The sequence below is a fragment of the Anticarsia gemmatalis genome, chromosome 19 (assembly GCF_050436995.1).
Source record: "Anticarsia gemmatalis isolate Benzon Research Colony breed Stoneville strain chromosome 19, ilAntGemm2 primary, whole genome shotgun sequence".
In the NCBI taxonomy this organism is placed as follows: Eukaryota; Metazoa; Arthropoda; class Insecta; order Lepidoptera; family Erebidae; genus Anticarsia; species Anticarsia gemmatalis.
In genome coordinates this window covers 2,383,288-2,410,299 of record NC_134763.1, presented here as the reverse complement: position 1 = coordinate 2,410,299, position 27,012 = coordinate 2,383,288, and the positions used below count along the sequence as shown (strand labels likewise).

General features: G+C 33.5%; 3 protein-coding genes across 3 annotated transcripts; 2 read left to right on the top strand and 1 right to left on the bottom strand.

The window, feature by feature from the left end:
* The first annotated feature begins 6,619 nt into the window (after window positions 1-6,619).
* On the top strand, window positions 6,620-8,969 carry LOC142981270 (acyl-CoA Delta(11) desaturase-like). The gene is made up of 4 exons (XM_076127065.1): window positions 6,620-6,676; window positions 7,206-7,424; window positions 7,886-8,219; window positions 8,519-8,969. The coding sequence occupies exons 2-4, from the start codon at window positions 7,214-7,216 to the stop codon at window positions 8,967-8,969; spliced, it is 996 nt and encodes a 331-aa protein (XP_075983180.1). The 5' UTR covers window positions 6,620-6,676; window positions 7,206-7,213.
* A 3,986-nt stretch (window positions 8,970-12,955) lies between these two features.
* LOC142981269 (uncharacterized) lies at window positions 12,956-21,665 on the bottom strand. Its single transcript, XM_076127064.1, has 12 exons — window positions 21,358-21,665; window positions 20,380-20,770; window positions 19,958-20,078; window positions 18,943-19,163; window positions 18,591-18,675; window positions 17,986-18,233; window positions 17,043-17,389; window positions 16,331-16,721; window positions 15,794-15,914; window positions 14,615-14,835; window positions 13,791-13,875; window positions 12,956-13,260 (listed from the first exon to the last, which is right to left on the bottom strand). Exons 1-12 carry the CDS (start codon window positions 21,642-21,644, stop codon window positions 12,998-13,000), a joined length of 2,781 nt encoding a protein of 926 aa, XP_075983179.1. The 5' UTR covers window positions 21,645-21,665; the 3' UTR covers window positions 12,956-12,997.
* Window positions 21,666-22,812: 1,147 nt separating this feature from the next.
* LOC142981230 (zinc carboxypeptidase-like) lies at window positions 22,813-26,520 on the top strand. The gene is made up of 6 exons (XM_076126986.1): window positions 22,813-23,143; window positions 23,605-24,010; window positions 24,651-24,771; window positions 25,072-25,292; window positions 25,840-25,924; window positions 26,209-26,520. The coding sequence occupies exons 1-6, from the start codon at window positions 22,857-22,859 to the stop codon at window positions 26,478-26,480; spliced, it is 1,392 nt and encodes a 463-aa protein (XP_075983101.1). The 5' UTR covers window positions 22,813-22,856; the 3' UTR covers window positions 26,481-26,520.
* Window positions 26,521-27,012: the final 492 nt, after the last annotated feature.

Sequence of the window (27,012 nt, the reverse complement as noted above, 5' to 3'; positions counted from 1 at the left end):
AAAATAAATTTAACCTTGAATTGTTTGGTAGTTTTTATTTGACAAATTCCGTGGCGCAAACATTATTGGAGAGAACAAATAGCAAAATTATTGCTAAAGGAGAATGGGCAAAATAGTATGGAGCCTGGGCGATCCGCGGCCAAACTTGATTTTTTGTTTTTTTAATGTAGTTTAGTCCTATAATTACCGTGTAGAAGTTTTATTGCCGCGACGCACTTATATGACGAACAAAATACATTTTTGTTTTTGAGCACTTTTAATAGTATAAAAACATATTTTTGGCTTATATTCGGAGATTAAATAAAAAGTACTATTCATATTATTGCATACAAATGTAGACATTATTAATATTCGAACAATCATAACATGTAAATATATAAATATCGTAACAAGTAAACATCTTGCTCTTCTATAATATATTCACTGAGACGACTTATCTGTCTTGAATGCTCAGCTTAAAAACGAGGCGTTCATAGCCAGTTGCGCTCACTGGTCGGTAAACGATCCGTTGGTTAAGCAACCGTTGGCGCGGTCATTCTATAGATGGGTGACCGCATTGTGGTATTTGAACTGAGCTTCTCCGTGCTTCCGAGGGCACGTAAAAAGTCGGTCCCGGTTGTTGTCAACTAAGATAACATTCGGGCGGCTTGAACAACTTTGAAACTAGGTGAACCATATAATAGATAGATACGAGTTACGATTATTGTTCATTTTGATGGCATTGCAATCGTTATAAGAAGATGTAACGTTATTACACAACATTAAATGCATTACAGACACGAAATAATTGTATTTGTTCTATGAAATTCCATTATATTTACATGTCAATATATTGTTTCCTGAAAGGATTGCAGCGAAACGTTCTTAGTAAAAGTTGTTCCTAGTTATCATTACTTTAATTTGACACTACTTTCATTAATGGCCGCCGACCGCCCAGGAGTGCCCATTCTCCTTTATTTTATCTAACACCTGTTGCATTATAATAATATTTTCTAAAACATACATGTTAATCGTAACTACTTTAATGAAAATCATTTTGTAACACGTATTATGTATCAAAATATCTAAAAAAGAAATTATTTTTGGTTAAAAACATGTCTTCAAAATAAAAAAGCGACAGTATTTTTCTTTCAATTATCACCACGTCAGAAGCGAACGGAAATAATAAAAGAAAACTTGTCAAAACATGACTGGTGTTAGTTTGAGTGACAAATAAACGGACATTAGTAAAACTATTGCTATAATAACATACTGAAATGAAAAGCTTTCAAAATGGTCGAGCGCAATACGTTTTACTATGAGGCGTTTATATGTTACGACATTATAGTTAATTAAACATTTCATACTTAAACAAGTTACTATATTAATTTATAGTAACGAAACATGTAGAAGCGGAGATGATGAAAAATTTTTGAACCTAGAGCCAATAAAAATACACAAACACATATTTTTTAATAATAATATTTTTGAGACTTTCTCAAGTTTTAAATTATAACGGGTGGTTTGTAATTATACATTTGGTTACCTTGACACGCGTATCTCTTATTAGGAGAAAAAATCTACTGAAAAACTAGTTCTTACGTACCAATATCTTCCAAAATCACAAACTTTTTTTCCTGGATTTAAGGAAAATCAGTTAAATTTCTAGAACAATTTAGCAAACTCCACTACTATCTTCGGAATTCAGAATTCAAAATGGCACCACATCGTAACGACAAATCGTATCGTAGCACCTAAAAGTGTTTTCAAACTTCATCTCAGATGTCATCGTAACAGGACAGTCGTTGAAACGCGCCGTCGTTCCCCCATCAATTATACGCGTTTGTTACTCTTGTTTCTTTATACCAATGAGGAGGGAAGTACGGCTTCCTGTGCCAGAATAGGTGTGATTCGACTTGAACGACATCTGTCGGCTGTGGTAGTTTTAACATTCATTTGAGGGCACGTGTCTGTGGTAGTTCTAACTAAGGGCTTTGCAGGCCACGTTAAAAGTCCGAACGGTATTGCGATTCTCTATTGACAATAAGATCACAAAATTTGATGATTTGGGTCAGGTACTACACTTATGATGGTCAAATAAAGTAGGTGAATTTTAGGTTTGAAAGGAAGATACAGCCGTGCAAAGGTTTATCTTTAGGTAATTCCGTCTTGTACTAGTAACTAATATACTGTATCTTAAAGTAAATTATGAGATATTATAAACTTTGTTTCCATACGTACGATATATTATTTGAAAAAAAAACCTAGCGTAATAAAAGTGTTATTTGGGTTACGTTATAACCTTTTGATGACAGAATAATCCAAGCGACCCTTACTCAATTAGCGGTTTTTCATATTTGACCTATATGAATAATTAATAGATCCTTTATATCCAGAATAAAAGCTTTTAAAAAATGACTGGCACATGATATCTGGCACAACACACAAGCCAAAATATCCACATATAATTTGTATGATTGTTACCAAACACGGCTAGTCCATTAGCCAGTCGCGTCAAGTCACCCCGGCCCATTGACAGATGATGCCATTTCGACCGGGAATCGAACCCAACACTAGGGGAACGTGCCTAACGATCCATATGATTTATTACTGTCATTATTCCACCTTAGTGGCGAAATACAAAAAATACCATTTGAATACTACGATATAATAGTCCTTAAGATGATGTGTGTAGAGGTGGAAATTGGGTGCAGTTGATTATTTTTTATTTCGTTTTGTTGTTAGTGATAGAAAAGGAAGACATTATAATGTGGGCAATGATTGCGTTTTAGAAATACGTGATGATGAGGTTCTTGAATGCGAATTGTTGGTGGTGTGAAGTGACAAATAACTGTTTTATTGATACAAAAACATTAAAATCTAGTTACACTCACAGATCGGTAATGAATTACTACGCTAAGGAGCCCTAAAAAGCTGTTTAGTAGTAACTAGCTGACCCGCGCAACTTCGCTTGCGTCACGTAAGAGAGAATGGGTCATAATTTTCCCCGTTTTTGTAACATTTTTCGTTACTACTCCGCTCTTAATGGCCGTAGCGTGATGATATATAGCCTATGACCTTCCGCGATAAATGGGCTATCCAATAGTGAAAGAATTTTTCAAATCGGACCAGTAGTTCCTGAGATTAGCGCGTTCAAACAAACAAACAGTCAAACAAACAAACTCTTCAGCTTTATAATATTAGTATAGATTCAGCTGCCCGTCTTCGTGCTTCAAAAGGTTACGATGGACGGTAGTGGCTAATAAATACATAATTCGTTGATCTACATCAAAATTTACAAAACAAATGGTATAAGACGTAAAAGTTCATCCTCGTTTGTGGCCAATTAAGATATCAGACGTTTATGTACACCAAAATTTTCAAAACAAATGGTGGAGGACCAGAAGTATTACGTGTTTTTCGGGACCCGAAGATATGTTACCTAATATTCTACACACTTTGGGCAATCACTAAGAATTTATAAAAATAAATTATTACTTTTATACCTAAGAATTTCGTTTGTTCGTTTGATGAGTCAAGTTTGAGAAATCATAAGACTTTTGCGCAGTCGCAGGGACACACAGGCATAAGTATTATTATTAATCATACGCAAATATAATAGTCATGACATGCCAAAAAATAAATGTGATCAATATTTTATTGCTCATTGGAAACGGTTAAATCATTGTTCACCTCTAACCTCAAAGTTGACGAAGCAATAATATTTGCATCTACGTCTGAGGTTGTTGCCCAAGGACATGTTTAAAAAACAAATTGTCACCAAATTACTAAACACGGTGTAAAATTATACGAGTCACTTAAGTCTGACAGCAAAATCTATACTTGTTTTGTTTGTTTGTTTGTTTGAACGCGCTTATTTCAGGAACTACTGGTTCGATTTGAAAAATTCTTTCAGTGTTAGATAGCACATTTATCGAGAAAGGCTTTAGGCTATAAATCATCACGCTACGACCAATAGGAGCAGAGTAACAGTAAAAAAAAATACAAAAACGGGGAAAATTATGACCCATTTGCTCCTATGTGACGCAAGCAAAGTTGCACGGGTCAGCTAGTAAAAAATAAATGTAAAATTCTACCTCCTTAGTAGTGTCTTATTGCTTGCAGTGCCTTACAGGATCAGGGAGAAAGAAACCTTTGAGTCCATGACACTGAATACGAGCCGGACGAAGGCTTTGCATCACTTAAAAGAATCAGGGTTCAAGCGTGCTGCGAAAGTCAGCTAGTATTTTATATAGATTCTTAGTTATGAAAACCACTGGTACTCATAAGAGTACTAGTAAGACTTGCGTAGCCTTCTGTATGAAGGGTATAAACCCTTCGTACAGAAGGGTACGCAAGTCTTCGATACTCAAAGGTTTTAGTCTGCAAGCGACTGCTGTTATACAAATTATTGAGGTCGATAAACGAGTCGCTCACTTTCGTCCCACGACTGGATTCGTATGCTGGTAGTCATTTGAAGACTCAAATCGTTGAGTACCGGAGATTTGCGTAGCCTTGTGAACAAACTGATCAAGTATAGTACGGGCCCCACAAAATCATAACTTAGTGAGTTGACAGTTGAGTTGAAAACTTGTTCCATACAAAACGCCGCATTAATAATTATTTATCTCTCCGAAATTAATTATGAAACGAAAATAATATATTGTTTTATCTTAGACGTCCTTATTCATAAAGTTAGTACGAAAGTTAGGCGACGGCAAATAAATTTCGTTTTCAAGTTATTGATGTATGTTTGTGTTATTTGATTATTGAGGCTAAAGTAGTTGCTTCGTAGAGCAATTAATTAATTGATATAATAGAAAATAGCTACTCTGTAGACTTGTATAATAGTTTCCATTAGTTATTAAAAAAATACTTATGCGAAGCCCACGCAACACGGACTCGGGCAACGTGGTAGATCTTTCCCATTTCGGGGACATATCCTTGCCCAGCAGTGGAATTATGTGTAGAAAAATTTTAATACCGTACTAGCTCTTTCTTGCAACTCCCTTCGCATGGACTTTACTTTTTATGACTGTTGTGGAAGCACCACGGGCCAAAGCTGATATTGCCTGTCGTGTTCCATGCCAAGTTCCATCAAAATCTGTTCCTCAGTATTTGCGTGGTTTAGAAATAACCACCCAAACATCTAAAAGCATTAATAAAATTATCATATAAAGTTAACATAGTAATTACTTTTAAACCTGCTTTGTCCATATTTTTCTGTTACAAAACACATAATTAAAACACAAACACACAGTGGTTGCAAACTGCCACTTTGTCGCTCATGAAATATTAAACTTTTTGCCCGTAGAAAGCAAATATAGGTTTACAACTTTTTATTCACTTTATAAACGTGTATTTTGCAGCATTTATACAATTTTAAATTGTGTTTAATTTCATTTTATTTGTCTGTTAAAGCAACGCTACGCTTCTATGTGTGATCTTTTCAGAGTTGTGAATTAAATTCCACGAGTCACTAATAGCAATCAACTAAATTATATTATAGTTGTCACGCACAAAGTAGCCAAGATTACTACGAATGTCATTCGATCAACACAAGTTTTTATTTGTTCTGTTTATACGCCATAACAGCTTTTTAAATCTAGGCCTCTTTTATCCCGATTTTCAACAATTACTATTCTGAAGAATTTAAATTAGTTCAGCAGACATTCGCATTCGTAATAAATGTTAGTACATGTGGAAGTTTTCAATAACTCAATTTAAATTCACTACGTCATACCATTTTTCATAAATCACTTATAAAACCATCTTACATTATCCATTACCAAATTACTTAGTTCATTTGACTATAACGTCAAGAAAAACTCATTAATTATCCGTGCTTTGTATTCAGTATCATGAAATGCTATTGTTTTAACTCCTATTGTTATCGTATCAATTACTATTATAGACTTACGGCAAACACTAGCTAGGAAAGTTACGAGCATAAATAGGTCTATTATCTTATGTCAGACTGATCTTCTACTAAAAACTATAAGTACATACATACATAGTTCTTATTCAAATTGTTTTGCAATTTGAATAAGAACTGATTTGACTGCCTCCGTGGCGCAGTGGTTTAGGTCACCACGCCGATACCACTGCATCGGGAGGTCGTGGGTTCGATTCCTACACGGAGCAATAAATTATTTGTGCGATCCACAAATTATTGTTTCGGGTCTGGTTGTGCTTTGTGTCCGTTGTTTGTATGTTTGTAAAAGTCCCCGCGACACGAGCAATTCTTAGTGCGGGAGTTGTCTTTAAAAAAAAAAAAAAAATTGCTGTTTTGTTTTAAATGGTTCTATATTTTTCGCTCTAATAGATATATGAACTTATTATCCCCTACTGTTTGTATCTTAGTAATCTCGGTATATAGTATTTTTACTAAACCCGTTTCAAAATTGATTACTCGTACTAACATGAATAACTCAGAGTAAAAAAATTGGTAAAGTACCTCATTATATTTATGAATATTATTTTAAAATAACGTTAGAATTTGAGAATGATTGTGTCATAATATTGCCCATGATTATACCTATTACTAAAGTGAGAAAAAAGAGTTGTCTAAGTAGTACAAATAGGTGGAAATTAAATGATGACAGATTTTCCTCAATTAAGTCTTAAACGTTATTTGCTTGAAGACACGTGGACAGATGGACGCTTGCAAAAACAAAAATAATTTGAATCGACTAAGGTCAATAAATATTATACCTATATTTTAATAATAATAATAAGAAGGGTTCTTATTAGTAACAATGAAAAGGCGTTCATTTTCTTGGTGTAATCATTTTAAAGTAGTTGCTGATTTTTGGACCTTAATGTGCGTTGTGTTGTGTATGTGCGTGTTGGAAACGGAGATGAACAATTTCTTGACCAATCTGCAAAAAATCAAGTATAAGTCATGATCAAGAATGAGCTTGAATGTTACGTTACTACGTTGTACTCTGTTTCTCTTGTTTGTATGTTTGTAGAAGTCCTCACGACACAAGAGTAATCCTTAGTTAGGGAATTGTCTTTTAAAAGAAAGGAAAAGAAAAAGATAGTAATGTACGAAAGAGGATTTTAAACGTTCTGCTACAATTAATTACGCCAATGTGTACTCACCTTACAAAACCAATACGCCAATAATATTTGAACTAAGAACAAGACTCAATGATTAAGTTCAAATAACTAATACAAATAATTTACTCAGTATAAACGAAGCAATTAATTTGTTTTTGCAGAAACCAAAATGGCACCGAATGGATTAGTGAACGAAGAATTGTGTTACACTGATGTACCTTTGATAGAAGATGATGAAATGTTGGTACCAGCTAAAGCAGGGTTAAGGAAATATGAAATAGTGTACAAGAATATATTTGTGATGGGATATTTGCATTGCGCTGCTTTTTATGGATTGTATTTGTGTTTCACTGAAGCAAAGTGGCATACGGTTTTGTTCGGTAAGTAGGTAAATAACTTTTTTAGTCAATATTTTTTATTATTATAATGACAATGAAGGTAATTTCAGTAATAAATTTGTTTTAAAAATGTTTGTCATGATAGCAAGTAATGTGGCTGTATTTTTTCACAGAAAATTTGTTGTGTTCATGTTGAGTGTGGTGAACTTTTTTGCAGTGAAATTACTTTTGTGTGATAGTCTTTGATTTTTGCTCTTACGGTATTTAATATTGGTAACTAAGTGAAAAATATCTCACAATTTTTTAAAGAGCAGCTATATTTTGTTCTCCCTTTTTTATTTTTTGGATTTATTCCATAGAAGAAGTTACATTTTATTTATCATAAAAAAAAATATTATTTTGAAACCATATTACTACTTTAATATCTTCTATCTTACTATTTTAATATCTCAACCTTCTACCAAAAAATAAGATTTATTATCTGTAATATTTTTCTCTTATAGCATACCTATCATACATAGCAGCAACAATTGGCGTCACGGCTGGAGCCCACAGGCTATGGTCACATAAAGCTTTCAAAGCGAAAATGCCCTTGCAAATTATACTCATGATATTCCTTTCAATAGCCAATCAGAGGGCGACACACTGGGTCAGGGATCACAGAGTTCATCATAAGTTTAGTGACACGGATGCTGATCCTCATAATGCTAGCAGAGGATTCTTCTATTCACATATAGGATGGTTGTTTGTTAAAAAACATCCAGAAGTAAAAAAACGAGGGCAACTCATGGACCTGTCTGATTTGTTTAATAATCCGGTTCTCAGGTTTCAGCATAGGTGAGTAGGTTTAATGTTTTGTAAAACATACAATACAATAGAAATTATTTTATCATGATCTAATTTTGCACATTTCTAAATCATTATAGAGGTCACGGATCTAAGAAATAATATAAAAAAGAATTCTTCTTAGAGTAAACTATTTTATTATTTGGTTTAGTTATAAAAAACGCATATAATTCTTGATTCATTTATTTGTGCATCACACAATTTTTAAGTCCAAAGACCTTCATTGCAAATTGACTGATTTGAAAACTTGTATTTCAGACAATTTTAACCTAGCCTTTTCTTTATTTCAGACACGCCAAAATCATGCTGCCAATGATCAGCCTGGTGTTACCCACACTCATCCCCATCGTCTTCTGGGGGGAGACTTTGAACAATGCGTGGAACATCACCATCATGCGATACGTCTTCAACTTTCACGTCTTCTTTCTAGTCAACAGTGCTGCCCATCTCATTGGAAACAAGCCTTATGATAGAAACATCATGTCTGGACAAAGCAGAATCGTTTCTTTAGCTACCTTTGGAGAAGGCTTCCACAACTACCATCATGTCTTTCCCTGGGACTATAGAAGTGGGGAATTGGGGAGCAATTTCTTCAACTATACGAAGTTGTTCATAGATCTGGCTGCTAAGATTGGTTGGGCTTATGATCTGAAGGTTGTACCTGAACATATTATTAAAAGTAGGGCGTTGAGAACTGGAGATGGATCTCTTAAATTACTTCATGAAAAATGTAAAGATTGAGTTTTTAAAACACACTGTTTCAAATAACCAAAATGTTCTACCTGGATTTAAATGTGTTATCAAAGGGTTTTAACAAAATCACCTCCTATCAAATATGTAGGTCTGATTTTGGTGTCGAAAAGAAAATCTCATAAGTATTCGTAATGTTGAGATTATAAAATTATTATGGTTTTGATAATTTTAATTATTTCTTAGTTTTAAGGACCTTTTGTAAGACAATATTTATTAAAATGTTATGAATATATTTATTTATTATTTAAAATGTACTGATAATAAAAATTAATTTTATAAATACATAGTTTTTATTGACTGTATCTCGATACTGATAATAAAATTAATTTTATAAATACATAGTTTCATTGATTGTATGCGTACTTCGCTGTTTATTTTTAGATATTCAGGAAACCCAAATTCTTCGTCAAAATTATTATTGTCGTCGACACTGAAAACATGAGATACACTTATTTTAAAATAAACTACCCCTCAGGGAGTGGCAACTGTCAACATATTGATAAAAACAAAAATAATGATTCTCTTTCTGTAATTAATGACAGTTTAACTGCGCCAAAGGAATGTTGAAATTTGGGGGTGAAAATACAATGCTTGTCTACAGATTTAGGTTACTTTGAAGACAGAAACAGAGAAAAAAAATCGTTTTTAGATACATACCTGCATACTCACGCTTTAACGCATAGGGGTTAGCAGAAACCAAGGAACACCACTTAGTACAGTTTACTTATAATACTTATTCAATTTTGGAAAAAGTATAAAGGAGCATCATTTTGTCGATGTCTTTTAGTATCGTCTGTTGCTTAGTTATAAATATATGCATCTCCCTTAATTTGAGATTGGAATAATCAAAATTACACTTTATTAATTAAAAAAGTACTTAGCAGTTGTAATTTTTCTTAGTTTTTTACTCTAGAAGATACATAATATTAACCGCACACAGAAGCCAAAAGTAAGCACAAAAAGAGGTGTCATAAAAAATAAAAATAGTTACCTTATCGTTTCTCCATTACATTTTAAAAGCTTGAAAACGCCATTAAAAACTAAAAACACATTATTTCACCATAAAATATATTTAAATGTGGTGTCACTATGATCGTTAATTTGAACGGACATTCCCGGTTTGAGACATCGTATATCATAATTTGAATATCAAAATAAAACTATGGGAACGAAATCCGGTTATAATAAAAGCTCTTTGATGGTCACAATACTAATTATAACAAATAACCTACCTTTTTAAACACGATTATAAATATATGAGAGTGGCGATGTTTAATTGAAAGGGGTTCCGTATTACCTAAATATAATTCCGTGTTTGGAATTTTTATTTATACTATTTAAAGCAGCAGAAAATATTTTTGTCTGTCAGAAAAAAACCCAAAAAGGTAAAAATATTTGCAAGAATGGAAGGTTATTGTCGTCGTATAACATGTTTATTGGTCTTTATTAGCGATTAATTTATTCACGCACTTAGTAATTCTATGATCTTACTTTGTCTATGGTCTGAAATATTGCCTACTTTAAAATATTACAAAAAATTGCAATGTCATTCTTACAACTCTTTAAAAAATCTGCGGGAAAGCTATAATTACATAGAAAAACAAATTGCCACAAGACCCTTTTCTAAAACCCTCGCTACATTACAGACGAACTCATTAAACCATTGATCCCTAACCACCACAGAATCTATTCTAGCATTAAATTTTAAAACCCCAATAAACGAGCGTGCCACTTATTTATTGGCATTATAATACGGTTAGACATTAACTGCATTATTAAGTTATTTTTAACTAACATAATACCATTTTAACCTGACCCCTCATCTCCCAAATTGCTGGCTACACGAGAGATCTTTGTATACTGGATGTCCAGTGTAAAGTTGATCTTGTGTTCTTTGATATTGCTATGTGCTTAGAGGTCTAGTTTAACTGGTAGTTTAGCAAATTGGCTCTAAGTAATGTTTAGTTTCAACTCATTAGCGACTTTTGAATGATTGATGATGCTAAGGGGTTGTCAGGGGTTCCCTTCTTATTTTAGAACCAAGTTTTACCCCCTGCCTTGGTGGTTGAAAAAATCTTGGTGCAAGTATTTTCTTAGATAAGTAAATGTAATAATTTCCTTTTCGTTTATTTTCTAATTTCAGGACATTTAGATGTATCTATTAGATACGAAATATTAAGAAGGAAAAATCGTATTTCGTATAATCGTAATCACAAAAAAGTGCGGGTTAATGGTTATATCAGTAAGTCAACTCCGACAGTTATGTGGGAAAAAGAACCGGAGAATTATTTATTGGTACATTTACCTAACTATAGTTAAAATATATTGTTTCAAATGTCAATTTTGATACCAAATTCCGAAGAAAAAAAAATTTCTTGTCAAAGTAAGGGTTGTATTTGGGTAAGTTGTATTTTCCAAAATCTTTAAGCCGTTTTCAATCACGAATTTTGTGTTTTTGCATCATAAAATAATTAGCATAGGACGATATTTGTTTTGTGCTGCAAATCCAATAAGTCAAGCGTACTTCTGTCATGAGCAGTAAAGGGTTGACTTTACACCCCTAATAAGTATGTGTGACGTAATATCTCCTAAACAGTTTAATTTTACGCAACGTTTGAGAGGAAAACAATAAAAAGAGAGATCATTACCAAATATTATCATACAAATTGAATATGACAGTGACAGGGAAATGTGTGGATTCGTCTCGTTATTCATGGACACTTGACTTGGTATTGGTTTTGAAGGAGTATGTCGAATATTTTTAGGCTAATTATTTTTGTGACGCGTTGTAGAAGGACAAGAATATGTGCAGCTAAACTAATGTGGTACCAGAAACCAAGTAAGCAGTTAAAGGTGGGGATTTTATCAAAACGATTCATACAAATTAAAATTAAATACCGTGTATTTAATTAATGTATTTGTCTGTCTGTATTTAATTGAATACCTAAAATTAAATACCCTGTATTTTATTAATAGGTATTCAATTATTTTAATTTGTATTTAATTATTTATAGATGAAAATCATCTATAGATGAAAACTCGAAACGAAACATGCATGAAACAAACTCTATATTTTTTAAAGAAATGGTTGTATTTAAATAATCTACCACGAAGCAAAACAATATTATCAATATAACTGAAATGATAAATTAGCACCAATTGGCATTCTTTGGTCTCTGCCTACACCTATGGCAAGAAGGCATGATTTTATATACCTAAGTTTACATATATATAAATGATAGTAAAGAATAAAAAAATTGCATAAGCAAAGATTTTACTACGGCGTACGCCTAGGGATGGTCGGGAACCATTCAAAAACTTATGCGCTCTATCAAAAAAATATACATTCAAAGCGACTCCACCCCTTTCCCTGTTGAACCCAACCCGCACGTTATGATTTGTGTCTGTCACACAACATGAGATTTCAGTCACGCGTCACGAGTGCGCCGTTTATTATTATTTACCTTTTGTTTATAAGGCCAGCTGAAATGTGACGTTATTGCTAAGAAAGGATGCTTGGTTATGTGTTTAGGGTATATTTTGGGAATGTTTTTTTTGGTAGAGTGCAAATTTTGGAGAGAATTTTGGGTTACTGGTGTGATTGTGGAAGAATGACTGAGTAGTAATTAGTGATGAAAGTGAACGTTACATAGAAGTTAGGATCAAAATAATTTTGTTGTTGTACACACATATCTCAAGTAATGACCTGAAATTTCTCTGAATGCTGAAATTCAATAATATTTCTTAAGTATGTTTCTTAAAATACTTTTGAAATTTTGACGGCATTTACGCTATAATAATTTCTGACTGCTTATAAATACTAAAGTGAAACATTGATGCCTGGAAAAGTTTTCACGGATTTTTATAATGTTTAAGCTTTATAACTATGTTTTAAATGTCCAGCACATTCACATAAAGCTGAAAAAGCCTGGTGTAATATCAGCAGGTTAAATAAGTCAAGTACAAACAAAAAATATATTTCAACATATATTTAGTACGAACAGATTAAATCTCATTTACAAAGTAACAAATAAACCTAACATAAGCATCACAAAACTGTAGAGAATCTTCGCTCCAGAATTGTACTGGTAGTAGCCCAAGCTTCTCGTCACTTTCTCCATTTCTATAAGACTAGCCATGATCTCTTGGTTGTTGGGAATGATCTGTTCTGGAGGGAGGAGGAAACCGTATTCTCCAACATCACGAAGCTCGAAGAGGTAGACTATGGGAACGTCTGCGACTCCTCGGACCCAGTCAAAGCTGGAACCACTGACTTCATCTGAAGAAAGATAGAAGACTGATTATACCTTCTGATCATGTAAAAATATTAGTAGAAATTTGATTGCTTAGTCAATACTATTCTTTAAATTGTATTTTTGTCATATTAATATATGACATATATTATGTACATAAAGTAATCTCTCTCTCTTCCATGGTATGAATCCCATGTTCTTCCCATCTTCTTCCTCCACTCACTTTATTCTGGACATCGTCTTTGGAAACCTTACTCTTACTTCGTAATATAACAGAAATGCATTGAAAATATGGTTTTTTCTATGTAGTTGAGTTTTAGGACTGTAATTCTATAATCTTTAAGACTGAAACCTTCCGATAAGGTGTAAACAACTTCAGAAGACAATTATTGGCACCTGTGGTAGCAAAAATTCAGCCCTATTTTGCAGTTAAGTGATGAAAAGGTAGTAAAAATTCCAGTTACTGATAAACTCTCATTCATTTAAGTTGATTACTACTGTATAAAACCAGCTGTTACTATGAGATAAGTAATACACTTTATACTCCGTTACTTACACAGAATATCCTTTGATGTCCCCACTACGTAGTCAGTGCCGTGTTTTGCCTTTAGTTTGTCCATGCCTCTGATCGCAATCTCGTACTGAAACATGAAATTATTATTCTGTACTAGCTGACTCGGTGAACATGAACTGCCTAACAGATAATTCGTTAATTTTGTATTTTTTAATATTTTGTTTTCCAATTTTCTACGTAAGAACCATTCTCGTACTTCAAGGAATGTAATGAAAAAGTAAAATCGGTACAGTACGATAATTCCCCAACCCGCAGTTGGCCAGTTTGATGGACTCAAGGCCTACCCTCTCACTTATTACCAAAGGAGACCCTTGCTGATCAGTGGGACACATTTTTATATATAAATGTACTAAAAAAAAATAACATTATCATTGATGATGTTCAGCTGTCATGCAATTTGCTAGAGAAACAATGATAATTCGCTATCCCTGTCTAACATATTATAATTGAATTAAAAGAGAAGGGTGAGAGTTGTAGTTATTTTACGTATGTAAGCATATTTACTTATGTATTTAAATTTGGTTATCAAATTAATACATTTTTTATCTCATTAATCAAATTAATTAGGATTTTTAAATCACTGTATGTGTCATCATCAATTTTAGGATTATATGTTTCATGTCTATTTTATTGGAAATATGGACTAATTGATGACAATCACAATCGTTTCTTAGATCAAAGACGAAGACCAAGGTTACCTGGGTAATTGCTAACGTGATTAACAGTAATCGCTATTGCGAAAATGGAGAAATTCGAAAAACCTTTGTATAAGAGTAGGACAGAAGATATTTTAAAATATCATTTACCATGTCAGCATAATTAGATGCTTCCAAAACGTCGTAACCGCCAACATGACTGTACGGCACTAGCACCATTTGGGAGTAAGAATGGAATGCGAAGTAGAAGATCATGCGACCTTCCCTCTGGATACGAGTGACGTAGTCCCTGATAGCCCTGGATTCAGGCTCAGAGAACGCAGAAGGACCAGCGAAGGTTTCTGCGCAAGGGTTGTTTGATGCTCCGACAGCTGTAATAAAATGTCGCTGATTTTACTATAACCCGTTGGATGACACCTAGAATACAGAGTGAATACTTATCGGCTACAGTAAAAAGCTATTAGGGAGGCTTTTTCCCTGTAAATAATAACAACTAATGTTGCACAGTGTACTCGAGATCTTTACAAACAACAAACATCTTGTATAACTGACAATAACTAATGGTTATTATATTATGCACTTTAGAGGGCTAACTTCGTCAAATCAATTTCAAATTCTTTTTTTTTATATTTCGTAAACTTCGTATAAAGTTTTTTAAATAATTATATAAATATGGTATTTCTTGTCCGTTTCAGGAAAGCTGGTTGCTCGTGACAAGAAACGGCAAGAAACTAACAGTTTAAAATGTCTATGTGTGTCGTTTTGATATTGCTACAACGAATCCTACAAAAACGGAATATAAGGCCTGTATTTAGTTTCTGAGAAAACTAGATTAGTATGGATATACACAGTACCTATAGTAAATGGTCATAATTTTCCCAACGTAGATAAGATACTGTCTGAGCTAAGAACTTGATCCAGATACTAGTTTATTATTTAAGTGTGTCAATATTACCGATTAGGCTTATAGTCAAGATAATGGCCATACCGATAATGTTTATCAATATATAAAATTCTTTTTTAGATAACAAAAGGGCGAACAATATTTAAATATTCTTACAAGCGACATAAAGTTTATTTTTTTAATGGAAAGAAGCTACTTTATTGCTTGTAACTGACGATACTAATTTAAGAAAATACCAAACTTAAGAATTTGAATTTCTAAATATTTGGTAATTATGATTAGTTTGTACTGCCCAAGGTCAGATAATGGCATGACATGAGAAGTGCTGTTATAAACTTTGCAAAAAAGGCTGTTTGAAATATTATTATAATGACAATAATATTTCTACTGTCAAGGAAAAAATATAATTTAAGTATTTTACTTACTCATCCACAGAAAACCGAAGTTTCTGTTCAAATCGATTCCATTACTGATATCATCAGACACACCCCACGCTCCACATGGAGTGAAGTTTGTAGTGTTCCTGTTCTTTCTCCACATGCGGTTCTTTAAAAGACCAACAAATATTATAATACATTATTACCTGGCTCTGATTTAAGGAAAACACATTTTCATACTCTTGTAAACGAATGTAAGAAAAATATTTATACTTTAACTCGACTCCGATATAAAAAAAGGCTTTTTTACTATTACAAAAGAAAATCAGTTGATTATTTAATCTTTAAAAAAATGTATGATGTTATGACCTGACTAGTGTGGGATCGCTTGCTTGTTATTTAGACAAAATGCTTGTTTTTAGCAGTACTTTTTTTTCGAAATAAGACATTTTTAAAAAATTCTACACAAAAATTGATGAAAATTGGTTTAGTGCTCCAACCTTGAAAACGTAAAAGACAGACAGGTAGGGCTTCGCATTTATAAAAGGTATGCATGACATGATTGTAAAAATGAAACATACTTACATTACTAAAAGTATAAGCATATCCATCAGGATTTACAACAGGGAAGATGTGCCACACAATATTCTCAGCAACAGCCCTCACATTGGGGTCAGTAGAGGTCAAGAACTCATTAATAATGTACGTAACGGTAGCCGGTGAAATCCATTCTCTTGAATGTATACCTCCTTCAATCATACCTATGACTGGATCTGCTTGTTTCTTGAAATCAATTTTGACACCTCTGATGAATCGGCCTTCTACAGAAGTTCCAATATTGACCAGGGTGACAACATTAGGATTTTCACTTGCTATTTTCTCAAGCCATGCATTAATTTCGTCAAGTGATAGGTAGTAATCCCAAGCGTAGTTGGTGCTTCGAGTAGCTGGACGCCGAAGTTGGTTGTTGATTTCTCTGAAAGTTTTTGACAATTTCTAATTAGTAAGGTTTTGCTTTGAGTGGCAGGATAATTAGTTTAGTTAGGATTGTAAGAAAATTTAATTCTTGAAGACTTTTTGACGTTGTGAAATCTTGCGTAATTTAGGAAATATTATTCTTTATACACAATGGAATTAGAGATATATTTCACAATTACAACTATAAACATTAATAGTATATTTTTAAAGCCATTTGACACAATACATAGTAAACAGCATTGATGTCAAGTTACTTTAATGTCTTCAGTAACTACAAAAATCCTTCTAAAAATTGTTTTTATAAATAAATTGTACTTACTCTTGCACATTTTCAATAACAACTCTGGTCGTAATTCCAACACTTTCGACGTACTTTTCAAACGCATTTTGTTTTTCCGGAGCCACCATAATCCTAACATCACCGTTCAAACTAATAATATCACTCCAAAACATGTACTCATTTTGTTTTCTTAAATCTGTTAGAATTTGTACTTCATTGTCAGACACGGGGACTGTTTTATACACTTTGAAATTCTCATAGCTAACATATTCTGCATTGATAACAGTTGCGAAAGCTATCAAATAAAATATTTCCTTGAAACCCATTTCGTACGCTCGCCAGTTGGGCTCTGGACAAAAATGGCACTTAGTTTCGTTATAGTTAATCTATTAAATTATTGCTGATAAATTTTATTATCACCATTTAGGTAAGAATTTCTTAATTGCGGCTATATCATTTTAGTACTATAATGATTACTGATAGCAATGTCTATGAAGTGATATAAAATTGTAAATAATAATATGTATCGATCTGTATTTGCATAAATTAGGTATTTATTTTGTATACTTGAATTAACGACAGGACTATGGTAAGTTTTACAGCTTATTTATAGGAGCCCTAACTAAAACCTGTCTGTTAGATAAAATGTCAGAAAAATTAAAACAACTGTTCCAATTATCTGATGCTAATCCAGAAATAGTGAAACGGGTTTTTGATATAAAATATACAAAAAAAAATAATATAACCCATTGCTGTCCCATAACTGCTCGGCAAGGGTTCCCACCCATAAAAAGAGAGGGGACCCTTGCCTTGAAGCCTTGAGTCTACCACGTTGGCAAAGTGCGTGTTAGTGACTACTCTGACATAAAAACAAAACCTAAAATTAGCTCTGCAGATCAATGAAAAACATATTCCGTTACAAAAAACGATTTAATATATATTTTTATGCCTACTTCTTAACGTCAAATATCTACAAAGTTACTACTAAAGCTAACATCATAAGCACGACACTACAAAGAATCTTCTCTCCTGAACTATGGTAGTAACCTAACCCTCGGGTGACCTTCTCCATTTCTATCAAACTGGCCATAACTTCCTCGTTATTGGGAATGATTTGTTCTGGAGGTAGTAGGAAACCGTATTCACCAAGGTCTCTAAGCTCGTAGAGAGCGACTATGGGTACATCTGCTCCGCCTCGGACCCAGTCGTCACTGGACCCGCTGGCTGGATCTAGAAAAATAAATTGATAGAATTTATAGATATTTTTTTTTAATTGCGTAATATTTGTGAGAAGTCCTCTTGCCAAATTTTAACTCATCTGTCATTATATTGTAGTAAAAGTGCATTTTGTCCTACTGTCGAATATAGTGTTCCTGATCAGCGACCCTAGCGGATATAGTAGTAACATTTTTTAAGTACATTTAAAATATCAAACTCTCGATACTCGATTGAACTGACTGAAAAAAATCGTGCTACTGATGAATACTCTTAATTATTTTAATTAACCCAATAAGTATTTTGCTTATAATAGGTCGGTAGACATCGTGTAGAGAATTATTTTAATACAATATTTTAACTGTTACTTACACAAGATATCTTTCGATGTTCCTACGAGGTACTCAGTGCCATGGACCTCAGTAAGTTTGGCTGCACCTCTGATTGCGATTTCGTACTGAAAAAGTAAATGAAGATTTTCATAACAATATCAAATCATAGCCTAGAAATATTGAATTTTATTCGTGATTATTAATTTAACAAAGAGAATATTTTAAAAATTCATTGTATAGGCACAAAATTTTAACATAATAAATTTATAATTTGACAAGATGCCTCAAGTAATCTACTCTCTCGAGTGCTTGTACATATTTATCGAATTCATAATCATCATAATCTTTATATTCAAAATATTACTAGCTGAAGATTTCAAATCCTTTCTTACCATGTCACCATAATTCGGGTTTTCCAGTACATCAGCGCCACCAAGATGGCTGAACGGAATCATAATCATCTGAGAGTAAGAGTGGAAGGCGAAGTAGTAAATCAGACGGCCTTCAGTCTGCAGCTTGAAGACATAGTCTCTGATGGCCCGGGATTCAGGTTCAGAGAACTCGGTCGGACCAGCGAAGGTTTCAAAGCAAGGGTTTAGGGAGGAGCCAATTGCTGTAAAATAAAAAAATATCTTAGAGAATATAATGTATAGCCGGATAGATTGGAAATAGATTTTTGCAGTGCATATTGTTAGTTCTATGTCCTTAATATATGACAAGTCTTTAATATATAACTATGTAGGTACATTACATTACAAAAGTTGATAAAGCACTGTGTCTTAACCGCAATTTTAAATCTAGGTGTAATTTTTTGTACAGTCTTGGGTGAAATGAAACATATTTTTGAGTACTCCGCATTTTGTTATGTCGAATGTTAGGGACTTCCCTCAAGTTAGTGGCTTTTATCAATATTGCTTTAATATATGAGTAATAATATTTATCAGTCTGACAATGATAAACGTTTTATATAATTAAAATCTAGCATCCAAACGAAGGCAGATGAAATAATAATTTCAAACGGAAATGATAAACAAATAGCAGATTATGAGATAGAGCTTTGCACACTATTCTGTGCTATAAACACGAACTATTATCGTGTGCACCAAAATTTACTCTGTATTGAAGAATTAAGGCGATTAACTGACACGTATTCATTATAAAGAAAGAAAGGTTCAATAGATTATTCGTGAAAAGGTAACAGGCAGACAAACATACGCATTTATAACATAAGACATTAGTGTGCATGGTATGGAAACAGTGACAGTGCCATCGATTCTTTGAGTTTGATTCCTAGATACATGTTACGAACGGAATCGATACGAGATTAATTTCATCCAAAAATTTATTCATAATGAAGTTTTGGCAACTAATGTTCGGTATAAATATAATTTACAAGTCAACACTTACTCATCCACAGAAAGCCGAAGTTTCTATTCAAATCAATTCCATTACTAATATCGTCGGGTACTCCCCACTCGGAGCAGTTAGTGAAATGCGTAGGATTCCTATTCTTTCTCCACATTCTGTTCTGCACAATTTAAAACATAAAATAAATATTGGCTGTTATAGAAATCAATATTATCAAACCAATCCAATCAAGGGACATCTTTAAAAAGCATAATTTAGCTGAGTAATGTCACAAAGAACCCTGCAAAGCAACAAATATGACAAAAGTAAAAATAAATTGCGAGTATTTTTTTTTAACTAACTTTCGGCGCCTTTCAGAGTTGTATTATAAATCTAATTATTTTTAAACCGAATATTAAAGTTTTAGTAATTAATATTTTAGATACATAATAAATGATCAGTAATCAAAGTAAGTTACTTACAGTAGTAAAAGTATAAGCATATCCATCAGGATTCATCATAGGAAAGACATGCCACACAATGTTCTCAGCCACAAATCTCACAGCAGGGTCAGTACTGGTCAAGAATTCATTAATAATATAAGTAACAGTCGCTGGTGAAATCCATTCCCTTGCATGGACACCTCCTTCAAGCATACCAATGACCGGATTTTCTTGCTTTTTATAATCAATTTTAACCCCCCAAATGGGCCTTCCTTCTACGGAATAACCTATTCTTACTAAGGATACAATGTTGGGGTAATCCAAGGCAATTTTCTGGAGCCATGCGTTTATTTCTTCTAGGTTTTGGTAGTAGTCCCATGCGTATGTGCTGGTACGGGTTGTTGGACGGCGGAGCTGGCTGTTGATTTGTCTGGAAGTTTTTTAAACATAGATAATTAGTTATTAAAGAAGTAAAAGAACCAAGCACTTAGTATTGTCTGCACCGTTTGCGAGCCAAAACAAGTAAAGTTAGAGCAATATGTCCCGGCGGCGCGATCGGTACTGGATCCCACTGCTAAATATGAGATCTCGGGTTGATTCCCGTCTTGCTCCCTAAGACATGGGACTAACATTATTAATGGAGTAAGGTGGGTGTATTTTATACACCTTTCCCTAAACCTCCGGATACAACAGGCATGATATTATGGATGCTTGATTATGAAGCGTAGCTTATGAAATTCAATGTTTGTACTAAGACATGTAAATATTATAAGCCGGATATCGTTCATGCTTATGTAAGATTAACATTCCTTTTGCCACCTCTGCATAAGTTTCAGTTATAATTTTATCTAACAGATAGTTGGCAATTGATGAAACTGATAGTTAAAATACAAAGGAGAACCCATGTAAGCAAAATTGAAACCAGGCTCAAACCGGAACTAAACCAGTCATAACAAATCAATGAAGATAAAATTACCTAGATATCTTTGTAAAATTAATGATTAGCATAAAACTTACTCCTGTACATCTTGAATTAAGACTTTTGTGGTGATTCCAACATCTTTAAAGTATTTTTCAAATGCTGTCTGTTTCTCAGGAGCCACCATAATCCTTACATCACCATCTACTCTCACACCTTCACTCCAGAACGTATAGTTGTTATAGTTCTTCAAATCTATAAGAATTTTTACTTCATCTTCAGTTTCAGGAACTACTTTATACACTTTGTACTTATCATAGCTAATATATTCTGCATTAATAGCAGCTACTAGAACTAAAAAAATAAATATTTCTTTGAAACCCATAACGTTTGCACCTAACTTGAGTTTTCGACTGAATAATTTAACTTGGTGACGGGAGCGTTGATATACAATCTTATTGATTACAACCGTTATCTGAATAATCGGAGTTTTCGTATGAATAATTTTCGATAAATATTGTGTTATTTTAAAATAAACATTGAAATTAAGACATTTAAATCCCTGTTTTAATTTCCTTGTCTTAATTAGTTTGTTATCATCGTTATCTTCTAATCCCATCATATTTATCGTAACTTTGCCCGACTTTATACTAAAACTGTAACTTCAGATTTCTTTCATCCTAGTTATGTAAAGATATTTTCATCATTCTCAGTAGTACAGTCAGCTCCATAAGTCGCTTTACATATTTTCAAAACGTCTTTATAACCAAATGTTAATAAATGCATAAACAAATCAGGTATATTGCTTGCAATTAATCAATTCAATCAACGTCACATGTTTTCTGGCTGTTGAAAGATTAAATATGCTCAGCGACTTTTGGAGCTGACTGTACCTACTGATATTTCGATATCTCTTTTGATTTTTATCAGCTCAAATTAATCATCTCTAAAATCAGTCATCTTTCAGTGGTGCGTGCGCACTGCTCAATGGCGAATACCCGTGTTATGGTTAAACGGAAAAACTAAATGGAATGCAATCAGTCTATCAGTCTACTTATTACAAAAAGTAGATATTGTATCTTATCGTTTACTAATCAATTCTCGTGTCATATTTTGTATGTAATATTAAAATTTTATTATATGTCAATTTCATCTACAAGTAAAAAACATATTGTAAGGTTTGAAATAGAATGATTGTTTTAAATCACTTCTGTTTGGCAGCATTGCAATTATGAAAAATTCTGAAACTTTGTTGTGTTGATAGGCTCACTAGAAACCTTGAAATTGTTTCGACTTTGCTATTAGGCAATGGATAAAAACACTTGAATCCGTTATCACTCACAACACCAGGAATCAACGTTTTTCAAATAAAATTATTAATTGAAAAAAATGTTAGGCAGAATTCAAGTACACCTATTCCTTTCCCAAGCTAAAACGCTAGTTTTACATTTACTTACTAACAATTTTTCCTCAAAGAAGCCACGTGCATTAACTAGTTAATTAAAACTGTCTGTAATCCGATAAACATTGCACAACACAGCTCGTGCCATAAATCTAACCATTTAGTAGTATTAAGTTCTCGCACTTGGACCTAAAAATGGAATTAAAATATTTAATTATTAGTTTAACATTAGTCATAACGGTAAGTGCAGAAAAAAAGTCTTATGAAGGATATAGACTGTACAATGTTGTACCAAAAGACGATGCAGCAGTAGATATCCTTAAAGATGTGCAAAGAAGAGGTCTTGGAGAATTCTGGGAAGATGAATTTGGAGTCAACCATACGGTTAAAGTAATGGTACCGCCTGGCAAAGTTGCAGATTACAATAATTATGTGAAAACTGGTAATATTGTTAGCAAAGAAGTGATTGCAGATATTCAAAGGTAAGTTGATAAACTAACTGCAATTTTAACAACTATTATAGTTAGGAAATATGGAAAGCGTCAAGGAGGCCTTGTCTAAATTACTTTTACATTTTTTTCTATAGCAAAGTCTTTACCCCGTATTTGATCAGAGTGTGAGAGTGGCAAATCGCCTGTGAAAATGATCTTTTTTCTATGATCTCAAATCTTTTTATCCAGATCGAATGGGGTTAATTTGACTTTTCTTCATAGTCCTTCCGCATTCCAAGGTTTACGAGACTGTGGCCTTGCTGAGCTATCTGAAGGCTACAACCCTTTGTACTAAGCATGACATGATGAAATGATGGAATTAGATATAATCCACTTGATTTTTAATTTAACTTTGTTTGCATCTGGATAAATCATAATTAATATAATAATGTAAGTAGTATTCATTAAATACAAATAACATGGATAATAAAACTGTGCATTGTTAATTTCAGAGTAATCGATGATCAACTAAAACCAGCTTTGAACAGATTTTCGCAATCATACCTATCATACTCCTGGACGGAGTACCACAATCTGGACAGACTCAACGCATGGCTTGATGAACTAGCAAAAAACCATCCAGGGATTGTCACTACAGTGACTATGGGCAAAAGTGTTCTAGAAAACGATATCAAAGGAATTATCATCAATTATAATCCTGAAAGAGAAAACCCATTGATTGGAGTTCTAGAAGGTACTCTTCACGCTCGTGAGTGGATTTCTACAGCAACTATTACTTGGATTATAAAGGAATTTTTGACTAGTACTGACCCAGCTATAAGGGCTTTAGCAGAAAACTTTGAATGGCATATCTTCCCTGTTGTGAATCCTGATGGATATAGATATACTTTTACTACTGTAAGTATACTAAGAATAGCATACATTTAGATTATTAGCTTTAAGAGTATTATGTTCCGATTTTGGTGATGTGTGAAGAAAATTAAACGTCATCATGATTTAATTCGATAATAATCAACCGATATTTTGTGACCGAATGTGATGTGTGATACTATAATGTTGAGGAAAGATGATAATTTGTGATATGTTAATATTATTTTGTTTATTATGCATTGAAACTCGTTGGACAGCTATCTGGAAAATATGCGTAATACAGCCAGTGACAGAAATCGGTGGAAGATTTTGAGGGAAACCTTTGCCTAACAATGGGACAGTATAGGCTGATAAAAAAACTTGTTGGTCATAAGGTCAATTTGGGTAACTTTGAATCATTTGGGTAACATTGACAGTGGGAATATGAACTAGTTTCGATTATTTTTTCATATGAAACCAACACAATTGATAAAGGTTTATTTTAGTTTTGCAAACTCTCATCAATTGTGTTGGTTTCATAATATGAAAAAATAATCGAAACTAGTTCAAATTCCCACTGTCAATGTTACCCAAACGATTCAAAGTTGACTGTATGTCAATAAATGCCCCTGTCAGTTTAGTTAATTTAAAACATGCCTTAATATAAATATAAGATTTTTCATTGCAGAATAGGATGTGGAGAAAGAACCGTAGTCCCGCGAATATTACCTCTTGTGCCTCAGCAGGTGTTGAAGATGACATGAGCTCTGGAGTTGATTTGAACAGAAACTTCGGATTTGAATGGATGAGTAAGTAAATTTAACATTACGTTGATATGACAATGCAATGTTTCAAGTATGATCTAAGCAAAGATTATGTTGATTTTTAGATTCATACGTCATAATTTTAAGATATAAATTTAAATTATGCGCACTCACACACATTTACAAATAGTTGAGATAATGTATAGAAAAATCGTTTTGTAATGTGGTGATATCATAGATCTAAAATTCTGATCCAAAGCTCAGCAGACCTTGTGCAACGGTGACCAGACACCTAATAATCGATATTAATGATACGTTTATTAACTTCTCAAATGTTTTTTTCAGCTGTAGGAGCATCACAAGATCCTTGCAGCAACCTATTCGCTGGTCCCGGTCCGTTTTCTGAACCGGAGTCCAGAGCCATTCGGGACTATGTACTAAGACTGAAGGACAAAGGAGAGATCATCTACTACATTGCTATTCATTCCTACACTCAGTTGATCGTCGTTCCCTATAGTCATGTTTCTCTTGATGATTCGTTGCTTTCTGGGAATTATGGTGATATGGTAATATTTATTTTGAATTTTTTGACTGCCTCCGTGGCGCAGTGGTTTAGGTCGCCACGCCGATACCACTGCAACGGGAGGTCGTGGGTTCGATTCCCACACGGAGCAATTATTTGTGCGATCCACAAATAATTGCTTCGGGTCTGGTCGTGCTTTGTGTCCGTTGTTTGTATGTTTGTAAAAGTCCCCGCGACACAAGAGCAATTCTTAGTGCGGGAGTTGTCTTTTTAAAAAGAAAAAAAAAGAAAAGAAAGATCTTGTTTCTTTCTTTCGTATTTGGTGGAGCCGTGCGAATATAGATTGATAGCAGATAGGTTAATTTATAGACTGTTTACCTACCTTTGGCAGTCTTTTTGGTGTTATAAGTTCTAATAAACTAAGCAGGCAGCCAAATAATAGGCTAGGCAAACTACCTTTCTTTCTTTACGACTATTCCATCACCTGTTACAGTTTAGCCAATTTAACTCGATACTATTTTAAGGCTGTAATATATGAATTTAATATTTTTTTAGTACTTATAAATATATTAATTGCAATTTATTTTCAGTATGAAGTGGCTATAAGAGGCGCTGATGCTCTGAAGAGGAGATTCGGCACTGAGTACCGTGTTGGACTGTCAGCTGATGTTATGTGTGAGTACAAGATAAATATGTTTTTCCCTGATCTTCTTATATGTAACCATGCTATTTCCAACAATATGAACATCCGTCATTTCATCAAACTACTATTAGTCTTTACAGTATGGACCTTTGGTTAATTTTCAAATCAAAGACCACTGATATTAACTTTATTTTTGTAGATAATGGAAACAACAAGCTAGTTCTGCTACCTTATTGTATAGTATCTTAGAAACTAGATAAATACTTCTAGGATTCTATGATGCACAAACATTAAAAGTCAAATCGCATTATTTCAGACAAAATGAGCGGCACCAGTTTCGACTGGGTGAAATACGCGGCAAATGTTCCCATCACGTACCTTCTGGAACTTCGTGACCTTGGGGAGTTCGGGTTTCTTCTACCAGCAAACCAGATCATCCCTACTGGCTTGGAGACCATGGATGCGCTGGTAGAGATGGATAGAACTACTAGGAACCTTGGCTATTATCAGTATCGTTCTTCTGGAGTAAGCGCGGTCTGTTCTGTTGTTGTGGTCATGTTTGGAGTGATTGTGGCTTTGTTTGGGTAGAATTGTATGGTTGGGGAATAAAATTATGCCATGACAGTTATAGTTGTTTTTTATTTCGGAATTCAACTACAACACTATAATTACTGTAACAATATTTATTCTAGAATCAGTGTAAAGTTTAATGTAGAAAAAATATGTTTATGCCGCAAAAGATCACAATCGACTAGTACAATATTTGGTTTTAAGTTATTTCCTTTTTACGTAAAAGAAAATCATCGTAATTATCACACTTTAACAGTGCACTGCTGGTGACAGGTCTCCCCAATTGCACAAATTCTATGGGAATTCGGTTTGACACATTACATAAAGAATCCAGATTCGACTAGTCAGTATCACATGTACCAATAAGAGGGAGTTGCAACAAGGATTCCCTTGTTGGTCATTTACCACCATGTAAATACAATTAACTATAAGTAAAGTAATCTTGCTATTCATAGTATGTATTTGTTATTTCCCCATTGTACCAACAGTAACATGCTTTAACAAAAACTTCAAGATTTCTACAACAAAACTAAAACCTTTAGTTCCTCTC

Coding starts and splice junctions, on each gene's coding strand:
- LOC142981270 (XM_076127065.1), top strand. CDS start 7,214: ATGGCACCGAATGGATTAGTGAACGAAGAATTGTGTTACACTGATGTA. Junction 7,425..7,885: donor GTGGCATACGGTTTTGTTCG/GTAAGTAGGTAA, acceptor TTTCTCTTATAG/CATACCTATCATACATAGCA. Junction 8,220..8,518: donor GTTCTCAGGTTTCAGCATAG/GTGAGTAGGTTT, acceptor TCTTTATTTCAG/ACACGCCAAAATCATGCTGC.
- LOC142981269 (XM_076127064.1), bottom strand. CDS start 21,644: ATGGGTTTCAAAGAAATATTTATTTTTTTAGTTCTAGTAGCTGCTATT. Junction 20,079..20,379: donor ATGCTTATACTTTTACTACT/GTAAGTAACTTA, acceptor TAAATTGTGCAG/AACAGAATGTGGAGAAAGAA. Junction 13,261..13,790: donor GACATCAAAGGATATTCTGT/GTAAGTAACGGA, acceptor ATCTTTCTTCAG/ATGAAGTCAGTGGTTCCAGC.
- LOC142981230 (XM_076126986.1), top strand. CDS start 22,857: ATGGAATTAAAATATTTAATTATTAGTTTAACATTAGTCATAACGGTA. Junction 24,772..25,071: donor CTTCGGATTTGAATGGATGA/GTAAGTAAATTT, acceptor TGTTTTTTTCAG/CTGTAGGAGCATCACAAGAT. Junction 25,293..25,839: donor CTGGGAATTATGGTGATATG/GTAATATTTATT, acceptor ATTTATTTTCAG/TATGAAGTGGCTATAAGAGG.